We start from the raw sequence: 20,856 nt of genomic DNA, 5'->3' as shown, positions 1-20,856 counted from the left end.
CACCTACAATGACTCCTCTCTGTGCCAGGAGAGAAAACTCCTCTCAATGGCAATGCACAAGGCACATTTTTACTTTACATTTAACTTCCACTTTGAGCTTTACCTTTCACTAAGTTAGATTCTATTTTATTCTAAATATTTATATTATTATTATTATTATTATTTATATTTTTCATTTATTTAGTTCTTTATATGTATTAAAACACACATTCTTTTGTAAATTATGTGTGTTTTGTCATGTATGTCATTGCTGCTGCAACACTGGAATTTCCCTTTATCTTATCTTTATCTTTATCTTGGCCAACTGTACCACACTGCTTTCCAAAGCTAGAGGCGCTCCTATTCTAATATACAAATCTGAACCTTTTGTTTCCTCCAATGTCATCTCAGACACCAATGATAGATATATTTTTGTCACTGGAAACATCTGTAATACTAAGATGATTCTTGCCAACACATAATGCGCTAAATTGGGACAATGGTAACTTTTCTTGCACTTTTTTTTCCCCCAAGCTTCCAGATATGTTCTCACACCTTGTCCTCAGGGGAGATTTTGACTTGGTTGGGTCCCTTAGATCGGTTCTTCAATAAACCTAGCAATCCATCTAAATCTTCTAAAGTTTCCATTATTATTTCTGTTACAGACTCCTGGTGTTTTTTTAACCCCATAGGCAGGGAGTATTCATGTTTCTTCCCTGTATATCATACTTAAACCTGCATTGACTACTTCTTCCTAGACAATAGACTCATACCCTCTGTTGTATACCCTCATGTTCTCACAATTCCATTGTCATATCAGACCACGCCCCCTCGACTTTATTTCTAGTAGTAGGTGGAGGACCTGAGTCTCGTGCACCTTGTCACTTCAACCCACTCTTGTTGCCTGTTGACAAATCTTGTCATCTCATTTCTCATTTCTGCCTGCTCAGATTGATCTTGAGAGCTAGAGATTTTAGAGCCACGAATGATACACCTGGGGTCCCATCGTCTCTTCTCTGGGAGACATTTAACGCCTACTTTAGGGGACTGTGGTGTGGGGATGGGGTGGTTTGAGCAGCCACACCTGACCTGGATCTAGGTAATTGGGATCAGAGTGGCTGCATACCCGTTGCTCGTTGGTTGGTCTAAAGAGCAACAGGTAAAACCCCCATCCCCACACACACTCCGGAGAAGAGCCTGTGTCATGACATGTTTCTATCTGCTGCTGGGCCAATTCCAGCTAGCCCACGCTCTACAATAAACTGGTGTCTACAACCCCGTCTTCCGTGTCTCTGTGCTAGAAGTCCCTGAACACGCCACTTGGATGGCACGTGGTAGGCTCAACTGCCAAAGGGACAAATTATTGTCCCAAATTATTATCAGAGGAAAAAGAGACTGAGCTGATGCCTCAGATATTACAGTTGGATAATATACATGCAATTTCAGAAAGGACCGCTTTCTTTACAGGTTGAGTTCGATAACCTGTCAACTATTGAAGTTGAACACATGCTACTCAAATCATGACATACAGGTACTCCTCACTTAACGACCTACCTGTTTAACGACCGTTCGGACGAATGCGGACCAGCTCTCCGACCAGTCGGTACGCTGCACACAATACCGTGGCTTATTGTACGCGGTGCGGCATCCCAGCGTCAAGCATCTCATCGCACGTCACCCTTTCTCAGCCTCAGCCTCGTTCCCGCGGTCGTTCAGCATTCACTACACTAGCGTTCACAATCTCCAAGACTGAAATAATGGTAAGGGTGCGGGTCCTCGCTTATCGACCAATTCGCTTAACGACCTGGTCGTAGGAACGGAACTTGGTCATTAAGTGAGGAGTACCTGTACTCAGTATGAGTATGGGGATAAGACGAGTAAATTACTTTCCCACCAGCTCCTCCAGACATCCTCAACTCATCAAATCCCTCAAATTCAAACTCCCACGACGACTGTAACGACTAATTCTCAGCTAATTAATAATCAATTTAGGGGCTTCTATGCCTCTATCTGTACTTCCGAACAATCAGTTGACCCTTCGGTTTTCGACTCCTTTTTCAGCAATCTCAATGTTCCCGCCATTGATATAGCTTCCAAGCTTCAATTAGAGGGGCCAATAACAATTGAGATTTCACGACCAGCATTTGCGATGCAGTGCTCAAAGTGTCCTAGACCGGATGGGTTTCCAGTCGAGTTTTACAGGAAGTTTATGGCTGAGATGGCCCCTCTCCTGATCAACATGTTCACCTACTCATGGAACACCACCTCTCTCCCTCAATCCTTGTCACAGGTCTCCATTTCATAAATTCCAAAAAATAATTAAGACCCCCTTTCCTGCAGATTCTACCGCCCAAATTCACCAAATTCATAACTTAACATGGACAATAAAATATTAACTAAGCTACTGGCTATGCATTTGGAAACGGTCCTGCCATCTGTAATTTCCCCTGACCAGACAGGCTTTATTAAAAATAGACGTGCTTTTTTGAATGTTAGATTCATGTTAATAAATGTTATGTACAACCCCTCAAAATCAAAGGAACCTGAACTTGTAATCTCTTCAGACGCTGAGGAAGCGTTCGACAGAGTAGAATGGGGTTATCTTTTCCGTACTCTGGAGAAATTTTGCTTTGGCGAGAGGTCATTGCTTGGGTCAACTTATTGTACACCTCGCCACTTGCGTCCGTCAGAATGAACAACAAGCCCTCTGACTACTCCCTCTCTTAAGGGGGACGAGACAGGGATGACCAATGTCCCCTATGCTCTTTGATGTCCCCATTGAGCCCCTCGCTATTGCACTCCGATCTAACCCTCACATCACAGGTGTGACCAGGGGCGGCATGGAGCACTTTTCTTGGATGACTTACTTATATATTTTTCCAGGCCCATACATCTATGCCTAATGTGCTCTCTGTTATCAATTAATTTGGTGTCATCTCTGGCTTCAAGCTGAATTTTAATAGGAGTGAACTCTTCCCTCTAAACACTGCAGCTCACAAATACCAACATTACACAATACCCTTTAGAATAGCTCAGCACAATATCACATTGTGGCGGGTCCGCACAGGCACTGATTCAGCCGATTCGAGGCAGCTTGGCGGCTGCGGGAAAGGGAACTGTGCTGTCGTCTGCAGCCGGTGCTTGACCACGCCCCTTCGTCTGCGACACACATACTTGGGGTTCCAAGTCACTGACAAATTCCAAATTCTTTTCAAGTATAATTTTACCCCTCTCCTCACTCAAATAGATTTGGGATATGGCCATTACGCTCTTTATCTCGAGCTGGTCTCATTAATTTCGTCCAAATGTTTATCCTGCCTAAATTTTCTTTCCTATTTCAATGCATTCCTTCCTTCATCTTTATCCAAAACATTTTTTTTTTTAACTTGATGGGATTATCTCAGGGCTTATTTAGGATAAAAAGAATTCAAGAATCTGCAAGGCATACCTGCAGTCACAGAAGAGGTTCGGGGATCTTGCACTCCCAAAGTTTTCCCAAATTCCACATACTTCATTATTGGTTGTGTGCAGATAGCTTGCATAATGTTGGTTGAGCTTGGTTGAGGTTGGAAGCATCTTCCTGTATGTCGTCTTAACTGGCTGCTTTGGTTTACACCCCTCGTGGTTCAGCCTGCTCAGATAACCGCAAAAAACATTTGCATCAAGACGACTCAAAATCTGGAATCAATTTAGACGCCATTTCAGATTGCAAACCTTTTCACTACAGGCTCCTATAGTTTAAAATCACACTTTCCGTCCCTCTCTAGCGGATGGAATTTTTTCGATGTGGTCTAATCTTAGCATAAAGCCATATCGAGGGCTCTTTGCATCCTTCCAACGGATTTCGATTCATTTAGTAGGACCCGACTCAGAATTTTGTCAGGCGAATCGGATTCGGCTGTTCAGTGCGAAAATTCGACTATTCGGCAGGGCTGGGCCGGCTCGGCTCTGCTTGGCTCTTCCTCTAGCCGAGATAGGCGGCCGCCTAGGGCGCCATCCTGAGGGGGGGGTGCGGAGAGGGAGCGATGTAGGCATATTTTGCACACCTGTCCCCCTTCCCGACGGCTCTGACCGCGCATGCGCTATTGATGCGCGTGGCAGCAATGGGGTGCCAGCGATCGGCGGGCCAAAACTGTGTTTTTATTTTGATGTAGGTTATTTTATTTTACATCTCCTTATGGAACAAATAAAGTGCGTATGGAACGGTATGGAATGAAACCGTGCATTATACGGACACTTTCTCCATGACTCTCTCCCCGATCACCCCCGCTCCGTGCGTTATGTGCAGAAAATAATCTTAACGAGTCTACAAGTCGTGCCCCGTTCCTCCGTGCCCCATCCCCACACTGTTTTTAGTTGTTTTATTTGGATGAATGGTGCAGGGCGATCTGGTGCACAGAGAGCTGTGTTCCCATCCGTGTTCGGACGTGGACAATTCACACATATAAAAATATATTTATGATGGCCCTTATTTATAATTCTCAATTGAAATGTTATCCCTGTGCATTTTTTATGCTTGTATCTCTCTCTGTTATTTTAATGCACACTGACTGAAAAAAAACCCACTGCTAGACTTGATGAATCTCAGTCAAGTGATGGGTTTCCGCAGCATGATTTAAACTCATCACCTTTCAGGGGGCAACCCTAAAAGTTAGTATCTAAAAGATTCTTTTTTTAATTTTTTTTATATATATATATATACTGTATATCTTCAGGTTCGTGGCTTTGTCCGGGACACAAGCTCCCAATTTCCCTCTCAGCCTGTAAGCCCCTCCATCTATGTTTTTTTTATTACCAACCCCTATGTCAAAAGGTATCATCTCATGTGGATATGAGAGAATTTTATCATCATTTTCATCATTGTTGGCTGCCAAGACATCATGGGAGCAGAATATAGGCGACTTTAGCGATGATCTATGGGCTGATATTCTTCTCCGGGTCCACTTCATCCCTATGTGCCAAACATGGTCTAATTCAATGTAAAATCATACACTACACTCCCTGGACAAAACTAAGACTCTCTCAAATTTATCCTGATATTTACCCTGTCTGTGACAGGCGTCGACAAGCTCCTGCCTTGCTGATTCATATGTTTTGTTCGCTTTGGTTTGCTTGCCCATGTCTTCATAACTATTGGACCAATATCTTTGAAACATTATCAGGGGTAGGCTTACTTCAGATGCCCTTTGATCCAGTTGCATTAATAGCACTCTTTGGGGTAATACTGGATACAGTGGTCCTGCCAAAAATTGAAACAGCCCTTTTTGCCTTCTTGACCCTATTGGCTAGTTGACAGATATTACTTGGTTGGAAGTCATCCTCTCCTCCATCCCATCAGGCCTGGATCAGAGATGTTCTTCACTTTAGTAAATCAGGAAAGATTAAATGCACACACGTGGGTCTACCGCTAAATTTTTCAAAATATGACAGCCCCTCTTTGACCATAAAGAGATATTGCAGTTTCAGAGTTGCAGTTTCCTTTTAATCTTGCTCCTTTGATTACCCAATACTTAGCACTGTAGCGCTAACAGTGATCAGTTTGCAATTTACCATGAAGATTGCATTTTGTGTTTGTTAGTTTATACAGGGGAGTGGGGTTTATTATGAAAAAAAAAGTCATAATATATACTCATATTTGTAATTACGGTTTTTGTTTATATGCCATTATTCTTTTGTGTGTTTTGTTTAAAAAACACGTTGAAACAATTTATGAAACTACTGTTTACAATGTGGAAAAACATTAAAAAGAAAAAAAGTTTTGAAAAAGAGTCTTTTCACGTTGAAAACACCTGGGGTTTTAAGACTGGAAGAGAGTGAAGGTTGTGTCTGCCAGGCATATCCCTTCTGTCGAGATGAGATTAGTGTGTGTGTGTGTGTGTGTGTGTGTGTGTGTGTGTGTGTGTGTGTGTGTGTGTGTGTGTGTGTGTGTGTGTGTGTGTGTGTGTGTGTGTGTGTGTGCGCGCATCTCTCAGCATGCAGACATGGCTGCATCTCTATTCGCATTCATGAAAATCTTGGGTTTGTGTGATGCCCCCCCCCACCCCCGGCAGGAGGGAAGAGAGGGTGCCCAGAGTGGATGACCTTACCTTATCGGCACCAACTATACTTCCTCGCCTCCTTACCCTTGGACCATGGAAGGGGATGTAGGAGTGGGGTGGGGGGGTGCACCCAACCGCTGTCCAGCCTGTTCCCGGGCTGGACGTGCGCTCATCTTGGCCTTTCGGCGGAAGACGGTCAAAGAGCAGCTGTCACTCTGAGAGGCAGAGTGAGAGAAACGGAAATGGAAAGGGGGTGCATCCAATTCTAGCCCTGTTACTAGGCTAGTATGCCAGGATGTTCTGTAAATGGTCTGTAATGTTGGGGCGGAGGCACTTGGGTTGTACAGATTTTGCTGAGTGATTTGATTTCATGAGCAGATAACTGTAGGTAGGTTGGTAGATACATAGGTAAGTGGTAGATAGGTAGGTAAATGACAGATACGTAGGTAGGAAGGTACAGTAGGTAGGTGATAGGTAGGTAGGCTGTAGGTAATGGGGAGGGTACGTAGGTAGGTTGGTTTGTTGGTAGGTAGGCGCATGTACAGTAGGTAGGTAGATAAGTAGGTAGATAGGTAGTAGGTATGTATGCTGTAGGTAATCAGGCCTAGGTAGGTAGGGAGGTAAGTGGTATGTAGGCTGGTAGTTAGATAAGTAGATAGGGAGGTGATAGGTAGGTATGCTGTATGTAATCAGCAGGGTGGGCAGGTAGGTATGTAGGTAGGTGGTAGGTTGGTTGGTAGGGAGGCTGGTAGTTAGATAAGTAAGTAGGTAGATAATAAGTAGATGGATAAGTGGGTAGGGAAGTGATAGGTAGGTAGGTGGTATGTAATCAGGAGGGTGGGCAGGTAGGTAGGTGGTAGGTGCGTTGGTAGGGAGGCGGTAGGTGATCGGTAGATAAGTGGGTAGGTAGGTACTGTAGATAACAAGTATGTAGATAAGTAGGTAGGTACGTAGATGACAGATAGATGATAGATAGATTCAGTAAGCCGTACAGTACAAACTTAGCCTCCCCCCATTCCACTTTTCCACAAGTGCTAACTGGTCTGGTAGACTTTCATCATGTTATTTTGAGCCAAGGTTTTACCAGGCCCGCATTGCCGAGGCGTACATTTTTAAGACAACAAAAATATATACATATATATATTTTTTAAGAAGTTTTTTACAGCTCTTGTTTTGGTACTTTTTAAGAAGTTTTTTACAGCTCTTGTTTTGGTACTTGATCTAAAAGTGTTAATTAAACACATCACAAATCTATTTTCCTCCTCCTCTTCCATCCCTCTCCCTTTTCAGGTGAAGCCCACGACAAGGACGTTCAGGTGGTGGAGCTGCCGATCGTGGACAGCCTCCACCCGCGGCCCCCTTACCTTCCCCTGGCCATCCCAGAGGACCTGGCCCAGCGCCTGCACCGTCTCCATGGCGACCCCTCCGTGTGGTGGGTGTCGCAGTTCGTCAAGTACCTGGTGCGCCCGCAAGCCTGGCTGGAGAAGGAGATCCAGCTGACCACCGCCAAGCTGGGCTTCAAGCATCCCATCATCGGGTAGGGATGTCCTCCAGTTCCACATGGAACTGTTCCACATGGAACACATCTGGGCTTTCACCATGGCTCCAGATGTTCTATTTAGACCGTCAAGCTGACTGGTACTTAGCTAACCTTGCAACCGGTGCAGTGCAGACCCTTAAGTGCCTTGCTCAAGGGCAACTCATGGGTAGAAGTTGAGGTAAAGGGGGGAGGGCCTTGCTTTCCCAGACCGGGTTTTCGGGGAGAAGTTCACCGTCTGAGACCAGTTGGTGGTAGTAGTGGTGGTGGTTCCTTTTCGAAAAATATCTCCAGTATTTGCACTCAGTGGTAATAGCAGTCACTGCAATAAGAAGTTCCTTAGAAGGTCTTTTTTTTTATTTATTTTTATTTTTTTGTTAAAAAATTGATTCAGCTTTCTATTCTTATTATTTGAGTGGTTGTTTCTTCGTTCTTGTGTTCATTTATTAATCCATACAGCCATTTGGTTTTCTGTTTGTTTATTTCTTCTTCTTTTTTCATTTTTCCTCCCCCTAAGAGCTTGCCTGCCTCTCCACATGCTTACTGGTTTTATGCCAAATCTCACCCTCGTCATCTTGTCTTGTCCTCTCTCTGTGATTCTTCCCCTTGTCTTTTCTGCTTTGAGCTGTGTTAGTTTGTTCTCTCTCCCTGGATCTGTTCCCTAAACTCTCGGTCTAGGATTCAGAGTACCAGGAGAATGGATGTTAGGGATACAGGATACTGAAAAATACCCCTAAATACATCTATGATCTCTGTATTTATTCTAAAATGTTTCAAGAATGCTTGAATGCTGAATTTTTTAGCAAGTTCGTTGGTGACATCGGAATTGAGCTTGATGGCACTCCATTAAATAGATCTCCACGAGTGATCGAGGCAATGTTTGCCTTGGGAGGTTTATTGGAAAATGGGAGTTTATCGGTGGATTTATTTTGGGAAGAGCGACAGAATTAAGGCAGATAAGCGCTGTTAATTGTGTTGACGATAATGATGTAACTGTCAGCAATTTAAAAGCAGGATTTTGGGCTTTGGGATACGCTACGATGAAGGTCTGAATATTTAGACAGATCGAAAGCACCCAACCCCGTCAGCTTCCGCAGCTCGCGACTTTGGGTAAGAGTGAAAATGCCTTGGCAGCAAATGTAAATTACAGTTAAAACATATCCACAGTGGTAATTTGTTGCAGTACTTACATCATTATTTCAGACGATGGATGACTCAATGTGTTTTTCTCTTAAGAGGGCTTGATTGGAAACCCAACTTGGTCACCCTGTGATGCCACCCTGTCTCACGCCTGCTGCAGTGGGGGGATAGGCTTCCCCCCTGAGCCCCTGAAAAGGGAATAAGTGTGTTTTCGCAAAATGGAAGGATGGATATCCCTAAGCCTGACTGCGAGCTGCCCCACGGCATGCTGGGAGGTTGGATCTGCAGCGTGGGTTGAAACGGCGATCTGGCACATGGTGATCCAGCACCAGTGTGCTGTCGTCACGAGAATGAGCTGGCTAAGTGGCACATTTTTGGCTCTCAGTAGACCCCCCTGGATTATGCTAGCTCAGCCCGGGGATATCTGGAAACAGCAACATACCGCCATAACTTGTGTTGAAGATTAGGAAGTGTCGTCCCAAAATTAGTCTTGTAGACTTTTCTTCTGCCGCCATCAGCCATTGAACTAGTCTTGTGGCTTTATCAAACAGAAGTAGCTACCTGGAAGACTGCATGTGTTTACAACGCTGTTCATTTGGTCTTCGTATACAGAATCCAATAATAAAGGTCCATCAGCGAATTAGTTCTGCCCCCCGCAGTTTGATTGGCGCGGAAACACACTATCGTGAAATACACATTGTGGAAGTGCCGTTTAAATTAGATTAAGTGTACTAATGAAAATAATAATGCTAAACTTCTTAAACTGTGAATTACATTTCATATTAATACATTGAATGAAAATGAGTATTTACCTATGTATGCCTATGTAAACCTGTATGCTGTATGTAGAGCTGTCATAGTTATTGCCTTATTGGAGCTTCCCGCTATCAATTTGCAGAATCCTTTCCACAATCATACGTTTCCGTCCAAATGTCGAGAGTCCTAGAATCAGTACGGTTTATTCAAGGAATTTGATGTGGTGAAGGTACAGCATTGCTGTATAGACCAAAACACTTTTTAAAGTAAACAACAATAGCCAATTATACAATGAAACAGCCATAACAAAAATAGCCAAATATAGAGGAGATACAAAAAGCGATGGATATTTTGTATGGGAAGAATAAATGTGTATACAATATGTATACAATAATGAATAACAATACTGCAGTTTAGGTGTAGGTATAAATGATTACCACGTTATTACTAGATTATTACAATGTCTAAACTGTTATTACATTAGGGAATTCTAAGCCAACGTTAGAAAATGGTGCAATAAATTGAATGCACATTTTGCTAGTTTCCATCAAGTGGATTGAGGCGAATTTACAGAATTAAAACAAAATCGTTTCTATGACAATTGATCGTGTATGGAAATGTCATGATCGTGATAGTAGTCACATCTCTAAAGAGCTCCTGCAATATCGTCTTTAATCCAAAAGCTGAGAGGAAGTTGAGAAACGTCGGCCTCACATCCTCAGAGGCAGTCTTCTGCCTCCTTCTCTTTCTTTTTTTTTTTATCTCCGTCCTTCTGTCTTCCTCCTGTCTCTCTGTGAGCCATTACTACTCCCTCTGCCTCTCTGCGTCACTCCCTCATCCCCCCCCTCACACTCTCTCTGTCTCTCTCTCTCTCTCTCTCTATCTCTCCCTCTCCGCCCCGCTTCACTTTTGTTTCCACCTCTCCGCCTCTCACCCCACCCTGCGGCCGCTGTCTCTCTCTGTTTCTCCTTCCTTCCCATTTTACGCATCTTCCCATCTTCTTACGGTCCTTTCTCTTTATTCCCTCCGCCTGTGATCATCCCTCCAGTGTTTTTTTTGGGGGGGGGGGTTTTATCTTATTTATTTATTTATTTTGTCCCATGCTGCGATTGTTCCCCCTTGTCTTTTTTATTTTGTTCATATTTCTATTTCCGGCTGCTCCATGCTCCCACTGTCTCATTCTCACTCTCAATCAGCGCACACATCTTCCATGCCTTGTGAATCACACACACACACACACACATTAACACACACACACACACACACACACACACACACACACACACACACACACACACACATACAGACACACACACACACACACACACACACACACACACACACACACACACACAGATCTCTGCCTCTGTCTTTGTACCCTCAACCACGCACCCTCCCTCTCTCTAGTGTACTGTAAAAGAAACCCACCCAACAACAAGTAATACAGGTACTCCTTACTCAACGACCAAGTTCAGCTCCAACAACCAGGTCGTTAACCAAATTGGTCGATCAGCGAGAATCCGCGTTATTTCACGGTAAGGGGGCGTGGGGCGTGGTTGAGGGTGCGTGGGGGGGCGTGGCGATTGCAAACGCTAGTGTAGTGAATACTGACAGACTGCGGGAACGAGACTAAGACTGAGAACCGTGATGAGACGAGCTGTGTATATAGTATATATAGTGTATATAGTATATAAAGTGGTATGCGAGATGAAATGCTTGACACTGAGACGCCGCAGTATTGTACGCAGCGTACAATACAGACTGGTCAGAGAGCTGGTCGTCAGTCTGAATAGACGTTAAACGGGTAGGTCGTTAAGTGAGGAGTACCTGTATTACCATTATTATTAGTAGTAGTATTATGTGTATTATTAGGTGTCCAGCCCCGAAGCGGCGGAAGCCCTGTTGCTATGTCTATGCATGTCATGGATCCGCCGCACTCACATACAGGATGAATAAAATGTGTATTCGGAGCAGGCAACATGCCGTCGTCCAAGTTTGATCTAGATCGGTCCGTTATTGTCGAATAACGTCGTAAAATACTGTATTTATTATCATCGGCACAACATGCATGCATGAGCAAATGACGGCTCGCACATGTCACATGATAGCACTGCCGTCTAGTGATTGGTCAACAACCGGGTCCGCACCAAGATAGCGACACGTGCGGATGTAACTGACGTCAGAACTCAGTTCATAAGATCTAAGATTTGTATTCAGTACTGTGGATGGAGTTTGTGATCAACAATCGCCACCTCACCAAGATGGCTCACGTATTCTACAACGGAGAAATCATTACGTGCATGTGCACGTTGACGGCATACCCAGATCACATGAGTTAATAATCTAAACCTTACCAAGATACTGACACATAGAGATAATGTAGTCGCAATATGGAGTTTAACTAAAGGAAAATAAGATACAAACCCTTAACCATACAAAGTTGCAAAGTGACAGGTATTTTTCTAAACACACCACAGCCACAAACACCGCACGATCATAGATACACCGTAAGCAGGTCGGAACAAATGAACTTCTGCAGTCACGAAAACACACCAGAACAGAGAGTCAAAGCCCATCCGTCCATTGAACCTTAACAAAGGGCTTTCTATCCTGCATCCTCCTTATTGCTGCCTGCAGCTATATTTATTATTATTATTTTTATTATTATTATTATCCATTCTTCGGATTAATGGATTTTAGCTTAGTCAGAAAGTTACAACAAACATTATTAGATTTCCTGTGCTTAAGTAATTACAAATTCCTGGGTAATAACATTTTATACTTAAAAAAACATGAAAAAAGAGAGGAGCTAAGGCATGCATTTGATGGGAAGTCGTTTATTTTAAGATATATGTATAATTGAGAGTGATGTCAATATCTTTTTGTCCATATTATCGGCACTCAATTTGACTTTTTAGTAAAATTGCGCATCAAAAGCGGATTTTCATGTTGTTTTCCAAGCCGGGTAGGGGTCAAACAGAGACGGAAACGATAGACTGGACTCCTCAGGGACAAAAATTATTGATGTGAAAGAAGCGAGGGAGGTACAGGCGGAGAGAGCGAGCGACCGGACAAAGGAGTAGAAGGCCCTGGTAAGCCGCCCTCTTAAAAAGATATATTCTGTAGAGAGAGAGCGAAAGAGACAGACGGACAGATAAGGAGTCCAGATTTGAATGAGAGGATCCCAGTTTTGCCCCTGACCTTCCCTCTCTCTCTCTCTCTCTCTCTCTCTCTCTCTCTCTCTCTCTCTCTCTCTCTATCTCTCTCTTTCTCTCGCTCTCTCCCGATCGGTCTCCAAGTAAATTAAATTCATTCAGAGCTTTATTGGCATGGGAACCATACCTTGAGATTGCTTGAACAAATGGAAAACAAAAAATATGATGTTTAAAATTATACAGGATAAATGTTGCATAGATAGACATAGACAGATATAGATGCTATAGGTAGATAACCTCAAAATTAAACAGAAAAATCGAAATATTAATGTTAAAAAAAAAAATATATATATATATATATATATATATATAAATACAGATAATCAAGATAACCTAAGATAAAAATATACATTTCTTTATGTTAAAAATACATATTACATGCTTCAAGGAACATCCCCAAGACTGACTGACTGATCTCTGGCCAGTGCCGGTAATTAGGCACTGTCTGCAAATTCTCTTTTTTCCTCTCTCTCATGCATGCTCTCATTTAACCTGTTTCACTCTACCTCTTTATCGCTCACTCCTTTTCCCTCGTCTCTCTACCCGCCTCTCTCCACCCCCACCCCCCGTCCCTAATCTTACTCCCTCCCCATTCATTCCTCTTTCTCTCCCCGTCCATTTCAAAGGGGGATTTCTGGAGTTTATTTGTCCACTCTTGACTTTGAAGCGTCCGTGCGTCCTAAAGACTCGACCCAAAGAGGTCACAGAGTTTTTGTTTGTTTGCTATTCTGTGGTTATTGAAAATCTCGGCTTTCCGGCCGCGACAGGGTCCAAAAACAACAGGGGACAGCATGTGTTTAAAACAGCCAGAGTGTAAAGGTGTGACTGAGTCCCTTCTTCTTTTATTCAGTTTTTTTTTTTTTGTCTTTGAGGGGTTGTTTTTTAGCTTTAATCTCCCTCTTTCTGTTTTTTTTTTTTCATGTCTCCGTCACGCTGCATATCTGCCTTATTTATCTCCCTTTCCATCTCTCTCGTTCCCCATCGCGTGTACACATGTACTTGTGTCGTTTGCTGCCTTCTTCTGTCTTGATCTCGCTCTCTCTTTCCTGATCAATATTTCAATATGATCTGTCTCAATGTTTTATTTGTCAGATTGCATGATGAGTTATTAATAATTCAGGAAGTAGAAGAAGTTTGAGGGAAATAAAATGCTTGGCAAAAAATAATAATAATAATAAGGATAAAAAAATATTATAGAGAAATAGAAATAAAGATAAAAATTTTAAAAAAGCATGTGAATATTTAATGTCAAATAAAGTTATTACAATTAAAAAATATATATAAATTAAAAAATAAATACAAACAAAAAGACAATTGCTCAAGTATAAAAAAAAGTGCCTTCTCTCAGTTAAGACGTCTAAAAACAGAGTCTCTTCAAAGCTTTAAAAGACAGAAATAGAGGATAGATATCCCCCTCTCCCTCTCTTGGTTTCTCCAGCGTGCATGTGAGGAGGACGGACAAGGTGGGCACGGAGGCAGCATTCCACCCCATCGAGGAGTACATGGTGCACGTGGAGGAACACTACCAGCACCTGGCGCGACGCATGCACGTGGACAAGAAGCGTGTTTACCTGGCCACCGACGACCCCTCGCTGCTGCAGGAGGCCAAGACCAAGTCAGTGTGTGTGTGTGGGTGTGTGTGTGTGTGTGTGTATTCTTGTGGATTACCACTTTAAAGTATTCATAATATGAATACCTTAAAGTGGTAATCCACAAGAATATTTTGTAAAACAAATCCCCTTTTTCATGCTTTATTTAGCTGGAACTTCATGAGAAACAGCCATTCAACGCATTTGTGTTATGCAAGTGCTCCTCTATATGCTGTTACCACTGTTGGTGGCAGGGTCCACCACCGCAGTTGAAAGGCAGCTGCAGTGAAGTTGATTAACTTGATTTATTTGATTGAGTACTTAGCGCAGCGCCCCGGGTTCAATTCCAGCACGAGGCTGTTTGCTGCATGTCATCCCCTCTCTCTGTCCCCTGCCTTTCCTTTCTCTCCGCACTGTCACTGTCAAATAAAGCATGAAAATGCCTAAAAATATCTTTAAAAAATAATTAGTTACGAAGAAAATGGTCAAACTTTTGAGAAATGGATTTGACCCGCCTTCGAGCGAAGACCAAACGTTGCAGTTTTGAATGGAATTCTGGGACTTCTGGAGTGTGATCCAGCCAACAATCTCATGGATTTCCACTTTAGGTTTAGGGCTTTCAAATGGTGTGTGTAGATGTGTTGCGTGTGTATGTGTGTTGGTCTGTAAGTCAAACAGAGATTTGAGTAATTCAGCCCTGTGTGTGTGTGTGTGTGCATTCTGTACTGTGTGTGTGTGTGTGTGTGTGTGTGTGTGTGTGTGTGTGTGTGTGTGTGTGTGTGTGTGTGTGTGTGTGTGTGTGTGTGTGTGTGTGTGTGTGTGTGTGTGTGTGTGCATAAACTCTGTCTGGCCGGCTCTCTCTGTCTACCATTCTGTCAAATAGCTTTAATTTCTGCATCGATGCCTTGAGCTAACCTTGCCTGACTCTCTCTCTCTCGCTCCCTCTCCCTCTCTCTCCCCCTCTGTCCCTCTCCAGGTACCCGGACTACGAGTTCATCAGCGACAACTCCATCTCGTGGTCAGCGGGCCTCCACAACCGGTACACAGAGAACTCTCTGCGGGGCGTCATTCTGGACATCCACTTCCTGTCGCAGACCGACTTCCTGGTCTGCACCTTCTCCTCGCAGGTGAAAAAAAAAAGATCTAAGAATGGCATTAAGACTTGACAACTTTAAAAACACACAAAATCACAAAATTGCTCTTTTTGCTATGTTGTAGTATGAAAACAATAAAATAAAAACATACATATATATAAACACTCTATACTGTATATGTAATGGTGTAGAAAATGAGGAAGACAGTGAATCATGATGGTCAAGATTACTTACACTAATCACATGGGTTGGATTGGATTTATCGAAATACAAAACTTACTTAAATACATAAAAACATACTTATATATTTTTTGTCTCCTGTAGTAGGACTGAGCAATTAATTGCATTCAAACCGACAAAGCAATTTGACAAAACGCAATTTTCAAATCGCAAAGCCTGCGATTAAAAGAAAAAGAAAAAAGAGTTTTTTGTTTTTTTTGTTTGTTTAGTTTTTTTAGTTTTTTTATGTTACACAATCTAACCAATAGGGCCGTCCAGGGCCAGCTCTTCCTAAAGGCGATATAGACGGCAGCCTAGCGTGCCATCCCAAGGGGGAGGAGGAGGCCCGGAGAGGGGAGCGATCGGGTCACATTTTGCACACCTGTCTCCCTCTCGGATGGTACCGACGATGCGCGCACCACTGATGGGATGATTTTGATTGGCGCACCATAACAGTGTGTTTTTATTTTATTTGACATCTCCTAATGGAACAAAACCGTGTGTAATGTATGGGCGATGGTAGCTCAGGCGGTAGAGCTGGTGGTCTAGTGATCTAAAGGTTGCTGGTTTGATCCCAGGCTCCTCCTGCTAGCATGCTGTAGTGTCCTTGAGCAAGACACTTAACCCCTAATTGCTCCTGATGGCTGCGTCCGTCGGTGTTTGAACAATTGTAAGTCGCTTTGGATAAAAGCGTCTGCTAAATGTAATGTAATGTAATGTAATGTAATGGGCACACTTTCTCCATGACCCCCCCCCCCACCGAAAGCTATTGTTTTAACCGTCCACGCTGCCCCCTGGTGAGACCCGGTGCCCCGGTCCGGTGCCCCGGTCCGGTCCACCGTCCGCGATGTGTTCTGCTGGCAGAGCTCGGAGATTCATTGCTTGTGTTTAGTGAATAATACAGAAGATAAGGAACTTAAAAAAAGTTGCATACTAATTCGCAATCGCAATATTGGTCGAAAAAATCGCGATTCGATTATTTCCCCAAATCGCCCTATCCTGAGGTTATATTGGCATTTCTCAGCTGTTCATTGCCACCTCTTAATCCTGAACTGATCCACATCCGGTTATTTTCTCGTGCAAAAAAAAAAACTGAGCTGGACTGAAGCTCTTGCTCAAGCTCTTGCACTTTCTGGCCTTTAGTGGAATAATGTTGCTGCCCCACGCAGTTCCTGGAGACATTACGTGCTTATAAGGGTGGCGAGTCAAATTAATTGATTAAAAAAAGCAGCAGTGCATTGAGTTATAGCCATACTATGATTTGATTTGATTATTGAGAACAGAAACACAAAATAATCTTTATCAGGGTCTGCCTCATTCTCCTATACCTTTGCACGGAGCCAGCTAAGATTTTTTTGCCACATAGATATTGCACTGTACATACAACAAACTTCAGAGACTGTGCTGGGCATAGTACAAATAAAAAAGAAAAAGATTAAACAAGATAAGATTAAAAAAGAGAAAAATAAGAGTACATTTCATTAAAAAAAATACTATATATTTATTATATATCTATATTGAGTATTATAAAGAAAAATAAATACCATATCCACAGAAACGTTATGTATAAATGTACGTAATTATGTACATTGTACAATATTTTTATGCCGTGCAATGTTTGCGAACTGAGAATGAAGACAAACAACCCCGCCTTTCATGTTCAAACAATTGAAATTCGATTGTTGGTTAAAAAGTATTGTCGTCAAAGAGCTATCGCACTTTGAAAACTGTGTTGTGTAACTTCATGGATGCTCCCTAACACGGCATTGAAACAGCGCTCAGCTCTCAGCACCGCCTCTGTCCATAAAACAGCAGCTCATTCTGGGGTAAGAGAGCGAGCCGCTCTCGCTTGTGAGTTATGGATGTCATGGAGTTATGGAAAGGAGAATATCTGTTGAATAGCTTTGGAAATCTGTAAATGGGAAAGTGAAAAAATAACGGAAATGTAAAGTCAAATGGTCGTGCAAGCATTTGGGCTTACAACTACGGAAGGTCCAAAGGGTCAAACTAGGAAAATGCGTTGATGTCGTCCAAACGATACCATAAAACAATTACCTATAACACCGTTGCTTTGACAGCCATATTATATTGATACTTTTTCCTCCTTATGCCCTAGGTGTGCCGCGTGGCCTACGAGATCATGCAGACACTGCACCCGGACGCCTCGTCCTACTTCTACTCGCTGGACGACATCTACTACTTCGGTGGCCAGAACGCCCACAACCAGATCGCCGTGTACCCGCACCAGCCGCGCGGCGGCGAGGACATCCCGCTGGAGCCAGGCGACGTGGTGGGCGTGGCCGGCAACCACTGGGACGGCTACTCCAAGGGTGTGAACCGCAAGCTGGGCCGCACGGGCCTGTACCCCTCCTACAAGGTGAAGGAGAAGATCGAGACGGTCAAGTACCCCACCTACCCCGAGGCCGACAAGCTGCTGGGCTCCCAGAAGAAGTGACCGGGCAGGGAGAGGATGATGAAGAAGTGGACGAAGAACAAAATGCAAGGATGGGAATTGATGGTAGAAGGGACACCAGACTCCGGTCAGAGAAAGGAATGAAGGAAGAAAATGGGGTCTTTTTGTACAGGACCAGGAAGCGTTGAGAAAAAGGGACTTTTCAAACCCAGGGGGGTGAGATGAAGGAAGACAATACTGTAAATGTGTGTGTGTGTGTGTGTGTGTGTGTGTGTGTGTGTGTGTGTGTGTGTGTGTGCGTGTGCGTGTGCGTCAAGTCAGGTCGTCAAAGAGTCGCACTCTACCCCCCACCCCCCTCCTCCCCCCGCAACCCTAAAAGACGCTCTCGCCCCCTGGGGGTCCGTAGAGACGTTGTGAACGGCGATCCGGATCGGAAAAGCCAACGAATGAAACGGAGACGTCGAAGAAGAAAAAAAACAAACACTAGAACGTTTTCACAGCAACACGACCGGAACGGACCGGTATTCAGACAGACGCACGCACACACACACGCACACACACACACACACACACACACACACACACACACACACACACTCATAGACACACTCCGGACCCCCCGAAAACACACAACCCTCCCCCCGGACCCCGGTCCCTTAAACCCCCAGCAGAGCGAGCTGTAGATCAAAGGCGGGCGGGGGAGGGATTCGTTTTAAACAAAAAAAGAAAAAGAAAAAAAAACAAACAGAGAATCAACACACACGATAATGAACTGGAGAAGAAGAAAACAAACAAGTGTTTTTTTTGATTTTTATTTAAAAACGGGAAAAAAAACAACATTGGTGGTTTTGATTCTAATCACGCCTTTTATTTGTTCTTCCTTTTCCTTTTTTATTTTTAATTGAATGTACTGTATCTTCTTGCCATGCTCACCACTCTTGTTCCTTCCGTCCTTCCTTTCTCCCTTCCTCCCATTGGCACTTCCTTCCTTCTCCTCCATCTCGTCTCTCCGCGTGCAATTAATTTTATACTACCATATTGTGCTTTTTATCAAGTGTTTTTTTAACTTGTCTTAATTTCTGGCGCATATGGGGCTTGTGCATTCTGTACTGTACTTTGTGTGTGTGTGTGTGTGTGTGTGTGTGTCTATGTGTATGTGTGTGTGTGTGTGTGTGCGTGTGCGTGTGCGTGCGTGCGTGCGTGCGTGTCTGCCTGCGTGTGTTGGTCTTCTAAGTCTATAGGGCCATATGATGACCCAGTGCCTGTTTCTCTTTGTTTTTTGTTTTTAAGAAGTGTGTTTTCTCAATTTTATTTTGTTATTTTATTTTATTTGGGGTTTTTTTTGTTTTGTTTGTTAGTTTTGTTGTTTTTCCTCCATCTGGACTGACCTCTGTCGGCACTTAGAACAATAGCGAGTGTCCAGCCACCAGAGGGCGAGGGGGGGGGGGGGGGGGGGGGGGGGGTCAGCGCAGGGAGGGCTATCTCTCCCCGAGTCCCCCCCTTCCCCACACCCCTAAACCCGCCGTGCACGCGCACATGCACTGTAGCCGTCCCTGAAATAGAGGCTCACCAAAAAAAAAAAAAAAAAGCACTCCGCCGAGCAAACACCCCACCCATACACACTTTCTCACCTATTGTTTGTTTGTTTTTTTTTTTTTTTTACTTTAATCATTGCCATAAAAAAAGAAACATGAAGGATAAAAAAGTTGTTCGCCTTTGTTCAAGCAAAGAAAAGGAAAAAAAGATTAATGCTGTCATGTCAAAATTTCCAGCCCCCCCATCCCCCCTATACCACCATCCCCCCAAATCATCGTCATGGTCAAGGCTTTTTTTTTTTTTTTTTTTTTTTTTTTTCTTTCATAAATTCTGTTCCTGGGCATTGTCTTTGATAACCACAGAGCAAATAAACTTGATAAAACCAACGTGTTGTTTATTCATATTGTATTTAATTTGATTTTTTCCTATTTTGGAAAGCGGGATTTTAGGCGGGATTTTGTCATTCGTGTCCTCAAAAAACATAGGTTATGAGTACCACCACTGTGTTATTTTATCAACTTGTTTTTTTTTCTAGTTATTTTATTTATTATTATTATTATGCTTGTTACCAGCTGAGACACGAACACCGGTCTGTTGGAGCTGCAAATAGCGGGGTGCTTCAAAACAGCCGCTGTGATTCCCGCCCAGAACCAAAGAACAGGTACTTATCAGAATAATCACTAGATTTCCTGCCTTCCTCTCCTCCCTCCGTGTCAGCATCATTTACCATCTCACCAAAAATATTCACTGATTACAAATCTCTCCACTTTGATGTCATTGCTGCATGTATGTGTCATTGGATGACGGCGAGGTAAAAAACAACACTAAGCTTCTTCGATGGCGTGTTAGGGACCATCTACAAAGTTACACAACGCAGTGTTTGTGTGCAAAAGGAGGCGATGTGTATTTTTATTGCCCCCCCCCCAACAACAACAACGACGAAAAAGCTGAAGCAAATACCAAACCGCACCATCCAGTCCATTGGAACGCCTCTCCAGTCCCTCGTGAGCTTTATGAACGCACAGCTCACTGTAGGGCACTTTAATTAAAACACCCTGGGCTGTCGCCGCGGCCTGTAGCAAGTCGTTTAAGAGAGACGTTAACTCGGCTAAGTATTCCGTTAATTGCTCGCCGCTCCCGCTAGACCAACCCTTTGTTGTGTTTTTCGCCGACACTTTATTCCTTCTCTTTATTTTGCGCTTTTAATTGTCGTAGGCCGCTCCTTGGGCCGCCGAGGTGTGGGAACGGGAACCCTCTCCGTTTCAGAGTCCGATCCATCGCTTGTGGAAAATATGGGTCAATAGGTGGAGTCTGAAAACAGTTGCTGGGCTTCATTTGTT

The 20,856-nt window shown here is 43.5% G+C and overlaps 1 protein-coding gene across 1 annotated transcript in view; it reads left to right on the top strand.

Annotated features, from left to right (window-relative positions):
* The window catches only part of fut8b (fucosyltransferase 8b (alpha (1,6) fucosyltransferase)), a gene marked incomplete at its 5' end in the record, with an annotated part of 63,728 nt that extends 44,340 nt beyond the window's left edge, over positions 1 to 19,388 (top strand). Inside the window, 4 exons of the mRNA XM_080024029.1 lie at positions 7,308 to 7,554; positions 14,104 to 14,280; positions 15,231 to 15,381; positions 17,684 to 19,388. Coding sequence (XP_079880155.1) covers positions 7,308 to 7,554; positions 14,104 to 14,280; positions 15,231 to 15,381; positions 17,684 to 18,022 — 914 coding nt within the window. The 3' untranslated portion in view covers positions 18,023 to 19,388. The remainder of the gene's footprint in view (positions 1 to 7,307; positions 7,555 to 14,103; positions 14,281 to 15,230; positions 15,382 to 17,683) is intronic.
* Positions 19,389 to 20,856: the final 1,468 nt, after the last annotated feature.

This window comes from Zeus faber, assembly GCF_960531495.2.
Source record: "Zeus faber genome assembly, chromosome: 2".
NCBI lineage: Eukaryota > Metazoa > Chordata > Actinopteri > Zeiformes > Zeidae > Zeus > Zeus faber.
Note: the sequence above shows the minus strand (reverse complement) of the source record. Positions and strands in the feature narration are given on the sequence as shown.